The 19,600-nt window shown below is 39.9% G+C and overlaps 2 protein-coding genes across 6 annotated transcripts in view; both read left to right on the plus strand.

Moving 5' to 3' along the window:
* The first annotated feature begins 4,224 nt into the window (after positions 1-4,224).
* LOC131366045 (histone H2B type 1-A-like) lies at positions 4,225-5,611 on the plus strand. Its single transcript, XM_058410160.1, has 2 exons — positions 4,225-4,477; positions 5,344-5,611. Exons 1-2 carry the CDS (start codon positions 4,370-4,372, stop codon positions 5,533-5,535), a joined length of 300 nt encoding a protein of 99 aa, XP_058266143.1. The 5' UTR covers positions 4,225-4,369; the 3' UTR covers positions 5,536-5,611.
* A 1,208-nt stretch (positions 5,612-6,819) lies between these two features.
* LOC131366044 (AP-1 complex subunit sigma-2) overlaps positions 6,820-19,600 on the plus strand; it is a 36,169-nt gene continuing 23,388 nt past the window's right edge. For 2 of the 5 annotated variants that reach the window (XM_058410155.1, XM_058410154.1), the window contains exons 1-2: positions 6,820-7,006; positions 9,268-9,446. In XM_058410155.1, the coding sequence (XP_058266138.1) occupies positions 9,268-9,446 (179 nt within the window). In that variant the 5' untranslated portion in view covers positions 6,820-7,006. The remainder of the gene's footprint in view (positions 7,007-9,267; positions 9,447-19,600) is intronic. The other 3 variants (XM_058410156.1, XM_058410157.1, XM_058410158.1) reach the window with 2 other exon arrangements.

A 19,600-nucleotide genomic window follows, 5' to 3' on the forward strand; every position in this document is an offset into this window, starting at 1 on the left:
TGAATAAAAGGAAAGTCTACGCAATGTCACTGAGCGACTGGTTTCCTTAAACGGTGCACTTTAAATAACTAGACCACATGTTTCTCAGACGAAAAAGCTTCTGTCTCTTCACGCGGTGTGGTGAGTATTTTCACACGCAGTGTACAGTAATAACCAAACGTGTAACTGGGTATAACAGCCTATCTTAGGAGTCTTTTGTATATCGTATTTGTGATATATGCAGTAAATATTTATATTATTCCAGGTACTGCAGCTTAACAGTGGAACTCTTGTCTCTGTTGGATGTGTGGAACCTGGGACGAAAAAGGGTTTGGGTTTGGTTTTTTTTTCAGTAGACACTGGACATTCGACATTAATACTAACGTGTGATTATTTGTTCGGTTATATTTAGCTCAGCAATTCCGAATGATCGAACTTAGAAAACAAACGTCGGGTCTCATAGAAAACATGGTAGCATAGATCGTTAATGTTTCATCTTCAGCAACGAGTATTCGTTTGTATTGGGTGAATGACGTTACTAGGGAGACGTTCGGTTCTCAAAACTGTTTTCTGTTTACACCTGTTATGGACAGTAATCTCTCAATAAACCTTGTGGACTCTATTTTGATTTCACACAAGAGGAAATTGTGTTTTTTTTCTCTCAGAATATATTCTCACCCTCTCTTTCTCTCTCCCTCTCTGTCTCTCTCTCTCTGTCTCTCTCTGTCTCGATCACCAGCATTGTCATTGTAAATAATGAATATTCAGTCTGTGTGACATTCATTATTATGTGCCATTTGAAGTGTGCATGCTAAATTTATACAGCACCCCATTTTAATGATCCTGTTGGGATGCACATTCAAACTAATGAAGCAAGTATCTGCAAATGAATTCTGATTTTTTTTTTTTTTTCACTTGCCTCTGGTGCAAATGACATCAATTTAGCTAGTAATGTAACATGCCGTGTATCCCGACAAAACCATTTAAGGTGTTAGCTCTATCTTAGTTTGGAGCAGGTAAAAAATAATGAAATTGTGCAATTTTCTTCTGATGATTCTTGTTGATCGACAGCTTAAGAGGTTTGATTCTACGTGTCTAAAAGGTATGCTAATATGTACACATTCAAAGTTTCTCATATTCAGAGTCGGGTTACGCGGATCTTTAAGTTCATTTTCTGGGTGTTGTAATCAGATTTGCATGATTAGATTTTGCATGTCTGTGTGCGCAAAAAGGTCCTGGTGTGAGTGTGTGTGGTTGTCTGGCTATATGTGTGGCCCTGTGATGGACTGGCGACCTGTCCAGGGTGTACCCCTGCCTTTCGCCCAGTGTGCACTGGGATAGGCTCCAGCAGATCCCCGTGACCCTAATTAGGAATAAAGTGGGTATAGAAAATGGATGGATGGATGCATGTCTGTGTATGATTTTTCTTGTGTAGAAGAGTCAGAGGTAAGGTAAACACACACACACACACACACATACAAACAAACAAAATCAGGGATAGAAAATATGGACTAAAGAATCTAATCTCATTTCAGATCAATAGAAGTCTTGGATATTGTTCATTATCAGATGAATCGCTGCAAATGTGGTTTAATTTAACAATATGGCTACCTTCAAATAGCACTTGATGCAGCACAGATCAAATCATTATCTCAGTGCAGACAGAAGGACCTCTGACTCCAGGCAGAAAACCAGCCCACGTAATGTTCCTGATTAGAAAATATGAGCTGGAATGAAGAGACAGAAGCAAGTCCAGGGGCTTAAGGAAAAGCACTCAGAGACCACATGCAGTAGAAAAGAGAGGAAATGGAAAAAAGACAGAATGTTATCTTAAATGTCTTGTCATGAACATCCCTTTCATGTGACATTAGGCTTGACTTGAGACCAGTCTTCAAACCTTCAAGCTTTACGATGATCCGTGCTTGGTATTGTTTTGTTTGGCGCCCTCTGCTGCCTGTGAGAAGAATTGCAATCACTAAGCAAACAACGAATAAGCCTTCTTTTCCCCATGCGTTGCGTTTCGTTTCGTTTCGTTTCGTTTCGTTTTGTTTTGTGAAATGGTTAGAGCTTAGCTTCAGCAACAGAAGGTGCTAATTTTCAGGCTGAAAAATGAAAAGAATCCTGAAACCTACAAACTTGATCTGAAATTACGATGACAAAATATCTAACAAAACACCTTGGATGCAGATTCTGCATTTATTTTATATTTATTTTATATTTAGAATCATATTTATTTTTAGGTCAGGTATGATAAGAATTCACCCAACCAGAGACACCTTCACATCTGTGAGACTTTATTATGAATTATTGAATTTATTATGAATGTCTTTTGTGCCTTTGACCGAAATCTGCTGCAACTGCTAGAAATGAAATGTTCACATTTAAGAGCATCTGCACTTCATGCTGCTCTGGTTAAAATCTGATGATTCCTCAGGAAGGAGTATTAAAATGTCTCAGTGGCCAGTTGGTGGCACTGTGATAATGAATCTCTATAGGCTTGTGCATCTGACAAAAGCAATGATATTATAAATATGAACATTAGGCCACATTGTATGATGTACATTAGAATTAATCCACACTTGTATTCATGTAGCAAAGTGTTAAATGATTGCTCTACATGGAATCTTGTATCATGGACATTTTGTCATCATGCTGACCAAATTTCCTTTGAATCTGATGAATCCTGTAGAATCAATGATTTTGATCAAATATATAAAGTCCAAAATAACCGACTTCCTGTTTGGCGCAGTTAATGGATCTGACTGAGAAATTGAGTCTTCAGAAAACACATGTAACTATGAAATTTATTTCACGTAAGTGAAACTTGACACTGATATTTCTGCAGACCAGAGCAAGGTAGGTGGTACAGCTCAAAATAAGTGGGTCTAACAGCAAATATGTGAGCACTAGAAAATGGACTAGCATGTGAGCGTGTGATGGCACGCGTTAGTAGTGGTCAGTTAGCACCCCTAACTCTAACATAACCCATATGTAACCCACTCTGAGCTAGCTAACTATATTGCCAAAAATTTTGGGACAATTCAAATCATTGAATTCAGGTGTAGTTTTTCAGGGGTTGGACTCAGCCCCTTAGTTCCAGTGAAAGGGACCCTTAATGCTTTAGCATAACAAGACATTTTGGACAATTTCATGCTCCCAACTTTGTGGGGACAGTTTGGGGACGTCTTCCTGTTCCAACATGACTGCACACCAGTGCAAAGGGTCCATAAAGACATGGATGAGTGAGTTTGGTGTGGAGGAACTTGACTGGCCTGCACAGAGTCCTGACCTCGACCTGATAGAACACCTTTGGGATGAATTAAAGTGGAAACTGCGAGCCAGGCCTTCTAGTTCAACATCAGTTTCTGACTTCAACCTGATAGAAACCCTTTGGGATGAATTAGAGCAGAGACTGTGAGCCATTCCAAAATTGTGACGTCTGCCTTTACATGCACATTAATGTAATATGGAGTTGGCCCCCCTCTTTGCAGTTATAACAGCTTCAAATCTTCTGGGAAGGCTTTCCACAAGGTTTAGGAGTGTGTTTATGGGTATATTTTGACAATTTTTCTAGAAGCTCATTTGTGAGGTCAGGCACTGATACTGGATGAGAAGGTCTGGCTCACAGTCTCCGCTCTAATTCATCCCAAAGATGTTCTATCGGGTTGAGGTCAGGACTCTGTGAAGTTCTTCCACACCAAACTCCCTCATCCATGTTTTTATGCCATTCCAAAACTGGGAAAGGCATTTGTGTACTTGTGCACAGTCATGTTGAAACAGGAAGAGGACATCCCCAAACTGTTGGGAGCGTGAAATTGTCCAAAATGTCTTGGTATGCTGAAGCATTAAGAGTTCCTTTCACTGGAACTAAGGGGCCGAGCCCAACCCCTGAAAAACAACACCTGAATTCAATGACGATTCAATGATTTAAACTTTTGGCAATATAGTGTATCAGTAATAGTGTATTTAAAAGATTTTAAACATCAGTCATGGTGGTTAGGTCTGTATTTTATATATATATATATATATTTTGTTGTTTTTGTCTAAAACATATTTCTCAATTGCAGACCTTGTTCGAAGTAAATCACACGGTCAGGTCATGTGACCAAATACGTCTCACACACACAAAAAAAACCCATAAAACCAAAACAAACTCTAATATAGCTAGCATTTCACTAAAATAAATCAACAACTATTTTCACAAAGGAGTAAATGGGTTAATATGTAGCGTCGTAACATATTAAGCTCCGCCCCCTATAATCAGTGCAGGCTGTATAAAGAGGATATGCTGCACCTGCATAAAGGGTTGAAAAGGTAAGCAGGTAACGGGGTTTTGTTGGACAGAACTTTTCAGCAGCAGTTTGGTGAAAGGTCTTCGGCAGCTTTTACGATGAAAACCCCGCACAATGGAGCAGCTCTGAAGAAGCAGAAGCGTGCGAGCAGAAAAGCCCGGAGACCCACCAAGGCGTACTGCAACTATATTTACAAGCTCAATAAGGTGTGTTGAATTAAAGACTATCTGAACATGAACACTTACTATAGATGATCTTGGTCTGCTTGAACATGCCTTTCTTGGTTCTGTATTCAGTAGTGTTTGTTACATTCGTGCATTAGTTCATTTCTTTTAATAAATAAGAGCATGATCTGGTGTTCGTCTTGCAGTCTTTGTTAACCATGCATTAATGCGTGACGTCACTTGTATATTTTAGTTATATTTAACTCTAAAGGTCCATGACGCATGTTGGTTCCTGAGATCACATGTTCACGCAGTTGTTTTCGGGTTCGTTTGGAAATAAGATTGTGTTGGTGAAAAATCTGATTAGTCAGAATTAGATTTTCTGTATCTGTAGCAGCTGTGACGTATTCCTGGCTAAAGTCAGATTTATTTTCCACACAGAAGCATGGGACACTACACAGAACCTTCTTATAATAAATTAGTTAAGCATGATCTTTAATTCCCATCATAATTAAGATGGAGAGGCTGGTTGATATAACTGCTCTAACCCGATGTTCCTGATGCTCCACATATTTAACTGTAACCGTGAATGGATAAAAAAGTGGTTCACTTAAACACTGCAGGCCGAGCTGTGGTGTTCGATCAACTTGCTATATGGTTCTGCTTAGTTTTTTCAAGAAATATCGATGTGACTTGACTTCAGTACAAACCACGAAGCCCATTACCTGATCAAGTTAAAAAGGAGCTATTAAAGGAAAAACCGTTGACATGGGGTGCAAGTTTTCCACCGTGGGATGTAGAGAGCTCTGCTCTTTAGCTTTAAGTTTTAACATGCAACAAGTTGATCTAAAAATGCACCCTTAATGTTTCATTTGGTGTGTTAATTTTCTCCCCTTGTCCTCCTGCAGGCGAGTCCGGCTGTTAAAGACACTGTTGCGGTACCCGGATGGCTGCGCGCAGAGCTGTGCACGCGCGTCGGTACGGAAGCCGCGCGCCTTGCCAAGTTCAACAGGCGCGGCACGATCACGCAGCGCGAGGTGTGCTCTGCTGTGCGCGCGCTGAGGAAGGGCACGCGGAAGACAACGGCGAACGCGCACTGACTCTTAATAGAACTTTTTCTTTTTAACCTGTGACGTCCCTTTTTGTGGTTTAAATAAAGGTGTTTTATGATGCTGACGTCCAACGTCCTTACGTCACTGTCTTGAAGGGAGTATAAATATGATCAGTATAAATCCTGAATGCTTAAAATATTTCCAAGGTGTCCACATCTTGCACCCAAACCGACCATACATCTTTAAAACTCTGCTTGTGGTTTATTCCTCTTCTAGCCTGCCACAACTAGCCAATCACTTAAAGTTTAAATGTATTAATCTTTTTTAAAAAAAAAAAAAAAAAAAAAAATCAAATGAGCTATAAATGCTCGTTTCTACAACGTTCCTTGGCTTAAAAGTGCTGACACTGACTACTCCTGCCATAATCTCGCAAAAAAAAAAACAAGCTTGACCATATGAACCATTGCAACTTGTTCTAAATAGCTCCTTAATCACTTCCGTCTGACCAATCAGAATAAAGAATTTAAGTAGAAATATGCTTTACTGAGATGTACGCACCTCATGCTTGAAGCACTATGGCCTGTGATCTTGAATAGTTTCCTATGAAGTGCATCCTTTAGTGGAAGTCTGAATTCCAACCTTATTTGCCTCGCTTCTCGAGCAGCAGGACCTTTTAATGTGCTGTAGGTTAATTTATGTAGACTCGGTTTCGTTTCCGGCCCTGTGGGAAAGAAACACCTGTAGGGCTCGTGAGCAGTGAGTTTCACCATTAAAACTAATGGAAAATAAGGATGAGCCACTAGATGGCGCGATGATGCTGATTTTTGTGTAACGCACATGACGTCTGCATAATTGGGTTGTAATTGATTCGTGATTTGTTTCTACTTTAGTAGTCGCATATCGTGGTTTGATTTCACATGAGCCATGGGGTTATACGGGTGGACCTGGTGTTGAGTGAGCACGTGACTTCTCTCTCTCTCTGTGTGTGTTTACAAAAACCTGCATCCCCTGGAGAATATCCCAATACTTTCGGTGACCTTTATGTGAAAAGTGATTTCTAATTTTCTTTATTCATAATTGATTTCTCCAGGCCCCGGTATGTAATACAGCCCTGGGGACATTATACCCAGACAATTATCCTTCAAGCAGCGTTTACAGGAAGAGGGGCGGAGACACAGGATTAGAACCGACGTGCAAGCCAACCAATCAGATGTATGATCCTCAAGGATGGGTGGGGATAACGGATTTTTCTAAACGAATGGCGTTCCTTTAAATGAATCCTGAAACCAATGAGAAATTGGAGGTCACCTGACAGTTCTGTGTATCTGTCAGAGATAGAAAACTGAGAAGGGAAACGAAGAGAAGGCGGATACATACACACTCACACACACACACGCACTCATTTACACATACACTCTCTTACACGCACAGAGGACTGATCAACACAACTCTGCCTCTGAACCAGGGCATGCTCGACACTGTTTTGGAGGAAATTTGTTTTCTTTAAGCGGAAGAAAAGGTATGTCGTGTCTCGGTGAATATTCGCGTGCGCTTTGGGGAATAAAACAAGGTGAAGGTGTGTGAGTGTTTGCAAACTGCTACAGTGTCGCTTGTCAAAAGTAACTGAGATAGAAAGAGAAACACTTTGTTTGAGATCTGATAGCTCAGGTTTGTTTCCAACTATTTACTGAAAGAATAATAATAATAGATACAGGATGCTACTTGGTCTTTATTTTGGTGTTTTAAATGTTAAGTGGGTTTCTTGTTACAATAACATCATGTACAGATATTCAATGCACTGTGAATTGCCTTTATTTGTTTGTTTGTTATTTCCTCTTACTTCTCAGATAATCCAGGACATGGGTTTAATCCCCTAACTGGATAAAAAACAATCTAATTACAAGAAGCTGCAACGTCAATGTTTATATATATATAGTGTGTATATATATATATATATATATATATATATATATATATATATATATATATATATATATATATATATATATATATTTACCACCCATAATATGGTTTAATGTGGTGTATATGTAGGCAATAATTACTACAGCTACTTCTATTGTTGTGTAGCTGTTTATACAAACACACAAACACACACAAAAACATCACTAAGTAACACACCATTAAATGATGTTCATAGGGGTGGAATAAACTAGAGTTTAAAAACTGGACAATATCACCAAAAAGTGCAGAAAATATATGGGAAAAAAATCCAAACAACAATCGAAACATCACTTGAAAATACACACAATATTGAGAAAAGTGTATGTCATATATTAATGTGTTATAACATTTCTATATAGTTATATTACACTGCCCAGCTTTTAATCAGAATTTCGCAGAATTAACACATACAGTTTAATGTTAAAAAATATATAAAAAACACCACACATGGAAGTGAAAAATGAAAGAAAACTAGCAGGCAATGATCACAAATTCTTTGTGCAATAGACATCCTTGTGAAAGCAGAAGAAAAAAAATAAAACAATCCCTAATCCAGTTATTTTCTCTTTTCAGTAAGATCTGGTATGCTGTCACTGTTTATCACGCTGTCATTATGTGACAAAAGCAAGGAAAAACGGCATTAAAACAACCGAAACTAATAAAACCTCTAACTAGTGTAGCAGTGTATAGCGCAGCTTAGCTCAAAATATGGCTTGTGTATGATAAAGTTACGAAACGTGTTCAGAGTGACAACACTGGCGAAGATGTGACATGTTTACGACAGAAGCCGATTACACAGCCAAAGGGTTTTTTGGGTGCAGTCGCATCTCCTGTGGTGAGAAACTGTGGCTGCTGTAATGTGATTTGGTTTAGGTTTACAAAATAGACACGAAAGACATGAAAAGTAAGAAATTTGATTGAGTAATATGGTACTCAATATGGGATATGGTAAGAGACAGTTCAGAGGTAATCAGTACTGTAACACCATATACTAAACATGAAATTGTTTGAAACACGGTAACAATCCTGCTTTTAAGTGTGAAGGACATTAACATCCTACCAAAAGAGAATAAATAGTAAAGATAGGAAAGTCAAGAGTATTAACCTGTTACTGAGAAGTGTTTGCTTTGGCTTGTATATTGAGTGCCAGGCAGTTTGACTTGTTGGTTATATCAATATTTATATAGTTGATTACCTGACCAGCAGAGCTTTGGTTTGGGTTTGTTCTAAGGTGTGTGTGTGTGTGTTTGTTTGTTTGTTTGTTTTTTACTATGTACCCAGTGAATTGTCTTTACCTCAGATTCTTTCAGTTATTTCATGACTTGAGCATACTTTAGTTAGCTGCAAGAAAAGGGAAGGAAGTTTGAGTGTTGAAACTACAAGTGAAAAAAGTGTCTGAGGAAGTGTGTTTGGTGTAAATCTGTTTCTTTTATGTCTACTATGAACTGTTCTCGCGATATGAGCCAAAAACTGCACTAAAGCACCACAATAAGGCCGATTAGGAGAACAACTACCTGTTGAGTAAAGCTGGAACGTAGAAGCGATCAGCGGGGTCCAAGCACCTTTCTTAAACAGCATCCCCCCACCCCCTGTGGCCAGTTCTTGCGAAGTTACCTAGATACATGTTTTTTGATTAACCTGATCTTCATTAGAAATCCATTTCCAGTGATGCTGAAAGAATGAACAAAATCTGTTTCATCAGTGTCAAGTTCTGGAACTAATTTAAATGAATTTATAATTAAAATTCAGACCTGTTAAGTTTAGCTTAAGAAGCCTTCACGTTATCCATTCACATTTCTTTGTGTTCTTTCCGTTCAGATGCAGTTCATGCTGCTCTTCAGCAGGCAAGGCAAGCTTCGCCTGCAGAAATGGTACATTCCACTTTCCGACAAGGAGAAGAAGAAGATCACACGTGAGCTGGTACAGACCGTCCTGGCACGAAAACCCAAGATGTGTAGCTTCCTGGAGTGGAGAGACCTCAAGATTGTTTACAAAAGGTCAGTGATCTGTCCAGTCATGATACGCTTCAGCAGGATATCTAGAACTCATGCTGGGACTGTTATATTTTACCATTGCTAATACTCAGTGCATATGCAGTGTGAGTCAGTGTCCTGTCAAGCGTATATGAATTGCAATGCAGAGACTTTATGAAACCCAAATTCAGTCTTAAATTCATAAATCTGGGCTAGTCATATGACTTTACATTACTTAGGGACGGTTTTGTACCCATTCTATTCTGTAGGCCCTTTAGAATTGTTCACCTGACTCCACCCACCTGCTCAACTCTGTAGAACTGTCCCTGACTCCTCTCACTCAACTCTCTAGAGCTGCCCAACTGACCACACCCCCTTTCTAGATCACAGCTTTATAGAACTGTCCATCTGACTCCTCCCACTCACCTTTCTGGAGCTGTCCAACTGACCACACCCCCTTCAGCTTTCTAGAACTGTCCACCTGTCTCGTCTCACTCACCTCTCTGGAGCTGCCTAACTGACCACACCCCCTTTCTAGACCACAACTTTCTTGAACTGTCCACCAGACTCCTCCCACTAACTCTGGAGCTGCCCAACTGACCACATTATTGCAATAGCTTACACAACTGCACTATTGCAAAAGTTTACACACCCTCGCTTTGAAATGATGAGAAAATATTATATTCTCTTTGATATTTTTTTTTTCTCTCTTTTCTAGAAAAGTCTTGGTAAATTTTGGTCTTATGAAAGATGGGTTTTTTTTACTCCCCCTTAACTATTAATTTTGAGCCTCTTTAAGCTTTTTCATGCATTAAATAAGACTTAAATATATGTTGACTGTTTTAAGTCATTAGACACTGTAATGAGGCACATTCAGATAAATAAATTAAAGCACGCCAGCGGAAATGCAAACGTTTGTGCTTGCTAATAAAGATGCATATACCCGGAGGTGCACTTGCTGTAATATTTAGGTTAGCTGTTTTAACAGACACCAATTTTGATGTGCAATAGATAAACTGTAAAATAGACTTTTACATTTTTGTACACAGCTGTATGTCTCTTCACTAATGCATCCATTTTGCATTGGCTCTGCATGGTTTGTTTGAAATGACTTGCCTTTTGCATCTGAGCATGCCTCAGGCAAACATGCTGTCGGTCCGAGGACGAGATTGACCCATGCCTTCAACTCCTACCTGGAAAAGGCCACACATGCCTCTCTGTGTAAATACGACCTCATCTGCTGCTCAGGGAGTTACTAAATGAACCAGCAGAGTTACTCATTGAGCTCTTCTGATCAAGCTCATGGGTCATGCGGTGGGAAAGATGGCTTTGCAAGTTTTCCCAGCTGTTTAATCACATTGCATAAACACACGCACACTGCATCGTCACACTGCACCTCTCCCTGTAAACCGCAGCCTCTTTTGTGACCGGGAATTCCTAATCCGTCCCCCCTTTCGGCTGCCTCATTAATATGCAGATAGGAATCCCAGGTTAAGAAAAGGATGAAATGAGTCGTTCATCTGATGGCATTGTGTCAGGAGAGCAAATTAGAATATTTAATGTAGCCCAGTTGCCATGGTAGCTGATGGGGTTGGTTGAGCGATGAACCACAATGACCTTAGAACAGACAGACAGACAGAAAGAGAGACAGAAAAGACTAGCAAGAGAATGACAGAAAAACACACAAACTACTAAATATGTGAACGGTACTCTGCCAAACAGTAACAGACTGTTACTTTGGAAGCCATCGTGAGTGAGAAAAGGTCACGTTCATTAACGTGAGTAAAGATGTGAGAACTGAAATGAATTTAATTGGGATTTTTTCTTTTACATGTACAATTAAAAGGTTAACCAAACAAAAAAGCAGACATTAGTATTCATGTATTGAGTCAGTACGTGGTAGAACCAACTGGAACCTGATATTTTCTTCCTGATAAAAATAAATCAGAGACAGATTCTCAAACACGTTGTTGCCTTGGCCATTAAAACCCATTCAGGTTCTTGATGTTGAAACACTCCAGTGCTGCTTTGGCTATATGCTTAAGGTATGCTTAGAACTTTTACCCTAGTCTCAACCTTCTTTCGGATCGGACCAGGATTTCTATTCCTGTATTAACTAACCAGTTTCCTAGAAGTGTGAAAATTGGCCCCACAATGTGATGCTACCATATGTCACTGTGGAAATGAGGTTCTCAGGCTGATTCACAGAGCCACATAAAATTATTTGGCTGTCATAGACTTGTCTTATAGACACGATATAAATATACAGAAACGATCAAAATGCCAACGTTTGCTGATGTTGGCGTACGCATTTAGGACAGTGGTGGTTCGAGTGGTTAAAGCTCTGGGTTGTTGATTGGAGGATCAAGCTGCAGCACCACCAAGCTCCACCGTTGGGCAACTAAGCAAGGCCCTTAACCCTCTGTGCTCCAGGGGTGCTGTATCGTAGCTACCTGCTCTGGCCCCAACTTTCTCAGCTGGGATATTCCACTGAGCTGTAATGTATGTGTGGGGATAATAAAGGCTTCTTGCTCTCAGTTCTTTTTGTTTCACGGAGTAATCGACTTTGTATCCGCGCAAGTCTTCCTTACTAATTAATTGTGCTAGTGCACTTGAACAAAACGTAGACCAGAATTGCAAGTAGTATCGCATATTGAATTTGTTCTGTGTTTCTGTAAATACATCATCATTAGTTTCATGTCAGCGATTTGATTAACGGCTCCTTGGTGTATCCAGGCCCTGAGGTCGCGTGAAGGTGAAGGCCGTTCCGGATGTGCATTTAAATTCGTTGAAGGCTGATGGTGTTGTTAGTATGCGAGAACGCTCTGTGGATTAAGCTATTCTGCAGCACGTTTCCATTCCCTCTTTTGTTCTTCTCTCCTGAGCGTGTGCTGAAATGCTTATCTGTGGGACGAGAAGATCAGATAAATATTTCAAGGATTTTTTCTCTTCTTTTTTTTTTACTTGAGGGATTTAATCAGTACTGCAAGCATCAGAAACCTAATCGTTTTGAAGGTCACCTTAAAAATGAGAGTAAAACAGAGTCGCACACACACGCACACACACACATATCTGTGCCAATATAAAGTGAATTGGTGTTCTTGCTGACACAAAGAAACTACTAGTCTGGACGTAAAACAAATAACCACAAACCTAAAAGTGACAGTTTGGCCAAAAGCGCACAGTTTCTCTCTCTATCTAGAAGGTAATCAGTCAGCTAAGACGCTTTGGTGGACAATGTCTAATACTTTTGCCTTGGAGCAAGACAGGGAAACGTACAGCTACCAGATTAGCATTGTGCAAACAGCTTGTTTAAATCATCACGCACATCCTCTCCTCCAGCTGTTTCAAGGTGTTCACTGTTTCCAACACACTCAGTTGCGTGGGATCTGTTCCTCTGCTCTGTATTACAGTGTGGAAACGGTATCAAAAGGAGGATGTAGAGCTTAACAAGCCATTTGAGCCAAATAACTGTCTTCCTCAGGGCATAGTTTGGTGTCACTCCATGTGAACATCAAACTCAAAGTATGTTGCAAACGATCAGGATGTGTTAAATATGGAATTGCGTGCCATGTTATCTAACGGTCCTTTCACACCTATTACTCCATTTTCAGCATCAGAATCAGAGCTGAATCGATGCTTTTGGTTTGTTTCCTGTCAACATATCAAAAGGCTCGACAACCTTTGGTCGGAGAAATTGCTCTCACATCCCAAATGTAAGCCTCCTAGGATGTGAACTAGAAAAAAAGGTTGAGCGTCTGACATGCTTCATTTTTCCAAACTTGAGTTACTCCATAACTCGATTTAAGGTTATCCTCTTGATAGTGGATTCTGTATAATGTTTTTTTCTGACAGATGATTAGAGCAAAACCGGCAAGATGAAGACTGCAGATATTTCAGATTTCTTCTTTGCATTCAGGGACTTGGAGCTTGCGATGTATCCAGGGCAAGAGAGACATGTAATTCTGCCTTTAGAGGGTAGTGTGTGTGTGTGTGTGTGTGTGTGATACACAGACAATACCTTGACGGTTGCAAAAAGGTAACAAAACAGCATAAGCTCAGGAAAGGTATGAGAAGGAATTGTGAGAGGAGTGAAGAAGAAGGTGTAAAAAAAGCCATGATTCTAAAATAGAAAAGAAGACTGTCAAGATAAAGGAGAGAGAGAGAGAGAGAGAGAGAATATATAGCCAGCTGAAAAGAAGAGAAAGAAAAAAACCAGAGAATCCCCTTCAGATCAAGCTGTGTCCTCAGAGACTGCCTGCTCATCATTGTTCTCTTGTTAAAAGAGATTTCCTGTGCTGTGAAAATCCTCCATCACACACTGTAATGAGTCTTTTTCTGCTTTCCTGCTCCTTAACCAGACTTGCACTTGTCAGAACTGCTCATTCCTCACCTCCATGATGAGGCTCTGCTGATCCCATGATCTCTGACCTGCTCTGACTCTGTCCTCCATTGAGCTGATTGTTAAGCTGTGTCTGGGTAGCTGAGTAGTTAACGTTCTGCCCAGAGACCAGAGGATTAGGAGTCTCAGAACTGCCACTGTTGGAGTGTGGAGGTATTGAGTGTCTTATACAATATCTGAATGATTACGGGTTTTTTTCCCTTTTGAAGATCCATCCATTCCTCCATCTATCCATCCATTCTCTTCACCGCTTATCCTAATCCACAGAGACCATGGAGCTTATGCCAATCTATTCTAAGGCACCCTTTTGGAGATTTTGGATGTAAATTAATCAAGGAAATCGTAGGTATCTTACGTAAATCTTAGGTAACCTTGGTAAAGTCCTTTTCTGAGTCTCAAGGTTTCTTCCTCATTACTTCTCATGAAGCCACTGTTTCCTTGTTTCTGGCTTTCTCATTAGAAGTCTAAATCTACATCTGGATTTCTGTAAATTAAATAGAACTTTCAGGTTTGGTATCATCCAGACATTTGTAAAACCCTAAGCTGCTCAGCTCGTTGGTTTGATCGGTTTTGCCAAACGACAAGCATTAAAGGGCATCAGGTATGCGACTTCATCATCTGGTATGCCCTTTCATCATCACAAGGTAGGATAAATCCAGTATGGTTTGATGACTCTGTGATTGCTTCTGTTAATTATACGGTTACACAATGTAGGTGTGGTGCAAAACAAGTATGAGACACAGATGGGCTGCTGTATTGACATCAGAAATGTTGAAAGTGGTGAAGCTGTGTGGTTCTGGTCCAGTTTCGTCATGGTGAATCAGTCAGGGTGGCTATAGTGTGTGTGAGATAAATGAGAATGAGAGACTCTGCGTGGTTTGGATGCATCGTCTCGCAGGCTGTATCCTTTCCAGAGGCGACAGTTCTGTTTTATTCTGCATTTGATTAGCAAATGACAAGGTCGGCATCACAATCAGTGCCCAGCAGATGTGCACAGAGCTGCTGCTTCACCGTCTGGCTGTGTGACGCACTGCTGTACCACATCTCCATTTCTCTCCATGAAAATGAGGAGTATTGATGCCAAAGAAGCACTCTGAGCAATAGAGGACCGAAGTGTAGTTTTGTAGCCTGGTTTATTTATTACATGTTTTTTTTGGAAGAAATCTCACCATCAGATCACTCCCTTAGATTTAAATCCTTTAAAGCTTGACATTATCTCAGCTTCTCAAACCTCATCTCTTAAGCTGCTTCAATCAAAAACACTCTTACTCCATCTTCATGAGATGTCTTGCTTGCCTTTAGAAAGAGCCGGAAGATCAAAAATAATTAATGCAGTTGCAGAAACCCAGTATAGAAAGAGCTGGAAGATCTTGGCCTTCTTATAGATTCACAACCCAGTGGGAACATTGTGTAGATGACCAAGAGTTTGAAGCCTTTCAAATTTTAAGCAAGTAAATAAAACACTTTGGAGTGTGCTGTTATAGGAACATAATCAATAACATAATCTATTATTACCACCATGAAGTGAATCGTTTTTCTTACAATAGCACGTTATGAGATGTTTTATTCATCTGATATCACAGCAATTTGTTTACACTTACAGTTTATAGTAATTAACAGACAACTTGTATGTTCTATCCATTTATATTTACACTGCTGCATTACTACTTGTTATATTAATGCTGTAGTAGATATTAATGGTCATTTATTTACTGGCTACTTTCTTTTTTTTTCTCTTCTAATATAACCAAAAAAAGCAGCTGGTCTTGTTACAGAGAAACCGCAAAGTATAGCCATCTTCATCCTGAAGACTTTCATGTGGCAGAAAACCTCAAGCTCAAGAGGACAATAAGACAAGAGGTTAAAGACGACCAATAATTGGTAAAGCAGAGTATAAGTTAATCTGGATCTTTTAGTACAGAATCTTCTCTTCTAGTGACCGGAAGTTTAGTTAGTTAGTTAGTTAGTTAGTTGTGTAACCTGTAATTCCAGAGACACTCTGATCAACAAGATCGTTATTCTTTACCTGCTCAGCTTGATGCTTGTGTTGGATTCTAGCTCACGCCAATGCATCAACCAAATGACTAAGTATTGTCTTTCAGTATCATTTTCATAGAGGAATCACAGCAACCTTTGAGTCTGCTGACTTCCTAGTTTTTGGTTTTCCAGAGGCCACACAGAAAGTAGTGTTATGGTAACTGTAGCCTCAAATGTTTAATATTCCATAGGTGGATCCAAAGAAAGAAAAAAAAAACTGAATAAATAAAGGAATGAAACTGGGAATAAACATATTTGCAACCCAGTGAGTTATTTGTTACCCTAAATGTAGGTCAAACCTGATGCAAAATATTCTGAATATTTAATCCAGTAATTCTCGTTGTTAGATGATCAGATTATCGTTGAGATTAAAATCCAAAATTAGACATTTTGCACTGACAGTTTCAGTCTTATTTTATTCACAGATAATTGCATCTTTCTAGAAGCAAAAGATTGAAATAATCTTATACAGTACTTGTTCCTGTCTGACTGACGTGCTCAGTGTCATTACAGACAGTACAAAGTCTTTTTTTTGTCACTTAGTCATATTTCCTGGTATGCATCACATCACACCTCGTAAAGCTTATAAATAGAGTAAACTTCATTGCTGAGATAGTGTGTGCTATCTGCATGCTCAATATAGACCAACTTTTTCAGCAAAAAACTACATAGTAATGACCATATGACACGTTCATCTTTGTATTAAAGATATTCAGGGTTATCTATCTATCTATCTATCTATCTATCTATCTATCTATCTATCTATCTATCTATCTATCTATCTATTTCTTTATTTTTCTGAGAATCAGTAGGTTTGTCTTTCAGCTTTGCTAAATTGATTGATTTGTCTCTAGAGACCACGACCTCCTGCAGTACAGTTCACAGTGTGTGTGTATCTTTCTCTCTGGCTTCCTCACTCCTCTCACACCTCTCACACATCTCTCGCTCTTTTTTACTGCATTAAAATAATCGATTAATGCACTCCGACACATCCTGGACTTCGTTCAAGACAAACCTCGGCGTTAGAACTCATTTATTCTGATATCGACTCCTGGTGTCCCAGTCTGAGACTGAAGGTATACCATGCTGCTCAAGTCATCGATTGCTAAACAAACACATCCATTTCTGGTAATTTGCTCAGGTTTTGCTTGATGTCTGAAGTTGAACGCAGTTTCATATCTGGATTATTTAGTAACAACCAGGGACAGGATCTGCGAGGGAGAAGCCAGTCTCAGAGGGCAACGGCTTCCCAAAGCCAATTAAGCTTAGGTAAATATTAAAGGGGACATGTTTGGAAACTAGCCAGAAGCCAATACAAGTTCTTTTGCACTTTCTTTAGGGACACAGTATGGCAGTATCTCATTTTCTTTTAGCATTTTTTGAATGACCCTAATTGACCCTAAGGCTTGCAGCATTGTGAGTGCAACTGTTCACATACTTGCCTGTACAACTTTTGTTTGTTGTGTGCAAGACATCTCTGTCCACCAGGTTTCCACATCAGCTTCTAATGACTTTATGGGTCTCATGCCTGCTGTTCTGGGACACATATTTTTGTCTCTGTGCAATTCCTGAATCTTCAAGAAAAGTATGAACTCATGGTTGTTTTAAAACGTTTACTAATCTACAAGATCCAGAATAGTAGTGTAAAAGCCACAAGAGGGAAAAATAATTTTGCTAGTGTTTATATTGAAAAACTTACTACAGTGTAAAGTGACTAGATAGATAGATAGATAGATAGATAGATAGATAGATAGATAGATAGATAGATAGATACTTTATTCATCCCAAAGGGAAATTTACAGCTTTCAGCAGTATCCACAAACACAGGTAATAGATAAAATAGGAAGAAATATAACAAAAATACTAAATACCTGAATTTAAGGGTACAAAAATATAACAAAAAATACAAATAACAAATAACAGAATATAACACAATTTAAGAAAATATAGCAAAAAATACTAAATACAGAGATTTAAAGAATAAATACAGAGATGTAAGGAAAACAAGATAAGTAATGTGCAAAAAAAAACAAGAGTTTAAAGGTACAGACCTAGTGAGGTGATGTGCAAAAACTGCCTGTTTGAGTCCTGGAGTGTATTGTGTGTAGTGTGTAGTTTATTGTACAGTCCAGGACAGAGAGTAGGGTCAGCACTGACTTTTCCCATCCCAAGTGGAATTAAAGAGTCATGGTCAAAGGCATGGGGGAGGAACGACCCCCTCAGTTTGTCAGTGGAGCAGGGCAGTGACAGCAACCTGTCACTGAAGCTGCTCCTCTGTCTGGAGATGATGCTGTACAGTGGATGAAATGGATTGTCCATGATGGACAGGAGCCTGCTCAGCGCCCACCTCTATGCCACTGATGCCAGGCTGTCCAGTTCTGAGCCCACAATCGAGCCCGCCTTCCTCACCAGCTTGTCCAGACGGGAGGCATCCTTCTTCTTGATGCTGCCTCCCCAGCACACTGCCGCATAGAAGAGGGCACTCGCCACAACAGTCTGATAGAACATCTGCAGCAGCTTTTTGCAGATGTTAAAGGATGCCAGCCTTCTTAGGAAGTACAGCCGGCTCTGTCCTTTCCTGCACAGAGCGTCTGTGTTGGCAGTCCAGTCCATTTTATCATCCAGCTGTACTCCAAGGTAGTTGTAGGTCTTGACAAACTCCACAAAGTCACAGTTGATAATCACAGGCTCAGGTTGAGGCCTGGGCCTTTTGAAAGTCCACCACCATCTCCCTGATTTTTGTGGTGTTGAGATGCAGATGGTTAAAGTCACAAAATGCACCGAAGTCCCGCATCAGTTTTCTGTACTCCTCCTCCTGTCCCTTCCTGGTACAGCCAACAATAGCAGTGTCGTCCGCTAACTTTTGCACGTGGCAGAACTCTGAGTTATACTGAAAGTCCGACGTGTACAGGGTGAACAGGACCGGAGAGATGAGATTATAACATTTACATTTCTGACATTTGGCAGATGCTCTTATCCAGAGTGACGCACAAGAGTGCTTTGAAGTCTCTATCAATGAATACATTAACACTGGTTCAGTAGGTCACAGACTTAGGATACCATCAGCCTCAAACTGTGTTGGGTTTTTTATCTACATACAACATAGAACAATACATAAAACAAACAGGGAAAAATAAGTGCTAATTTAAGTTCTTCAGGAAGAGGTAGGTCTTCATCTGTCGTTTGAAGACAGTCAGTGACAGAAGTTTATTCCACTACCTCTGTGCCAGAACAGAGAAGAGTCTTGATGCATACCTACTTCTTGTACCCTGAGAGATGGTAGGACCAGTCGAGCAGTGCTAGTACATCGTAGACAGTGAGGTGCCGTGCGAGGACTAATAAGACTAACAAGTTGTGCAGCTGAATCTTGGATCAGTTGCAGTAGTCAATTCTTGAAATGACAAGAGACTGAACAAGCACCTATACAGCCTGGATGGATAGAAATGGCCTTCTGATGTTGTACAAAAGAAACCGAAATGAGCATGTGACCTTAATAACATGGGGGGGGAGGACAGTTGATTGTCCATGGTCACCCCAAGTTTGCGAGCAGTAGCCAAAGGGGAGATTATAACAAATGACACTGTTGGCATTGCTCTAAAGCCACTGTTTGTGTACCACAGAGTGTACTGTTGGTATTTCTCCAAATGACATTACTCATCACACTAAATGACACTGCTGGTGTTGCACCAAGTGGCACTGTTAGTATTTCCTCAAATGACATCATTCATATTACACTAAA

This window comes from Hemibagrus wyckioides, linkage group LG15, assembly GCF_019097595.1.
Source record: "Hemibagrus wyckioides isolate EC202008001 linkage group LG15, SWU_Hwy_1.0, whole genome shotgun sequence".
Classification (NCBI taxonomy): domain Eukaryota; kingdom Metazoa; phylum Chordata; class Actinopteri; order Siluriformes; family Bagridae; genus Hemibagrus; species Hemibagrus wyckioides.

Coding starts and splice junctions, on each gene's coding strand:
- LOC131366045 (XM_058410160.1), top strand. CDS start 4,370: ATGAAAACCCCGCACAATGGAGCAGCTCTGAAGAAGCAGAAGCGTGCG. Junction 4,478..5,343: donor ATATTTACAAGCTCAATAAG/GTGTGTTGAATT, acceptor GTCCTCCTGCAG/GCGAGTCCGGCTGTTAAAGA.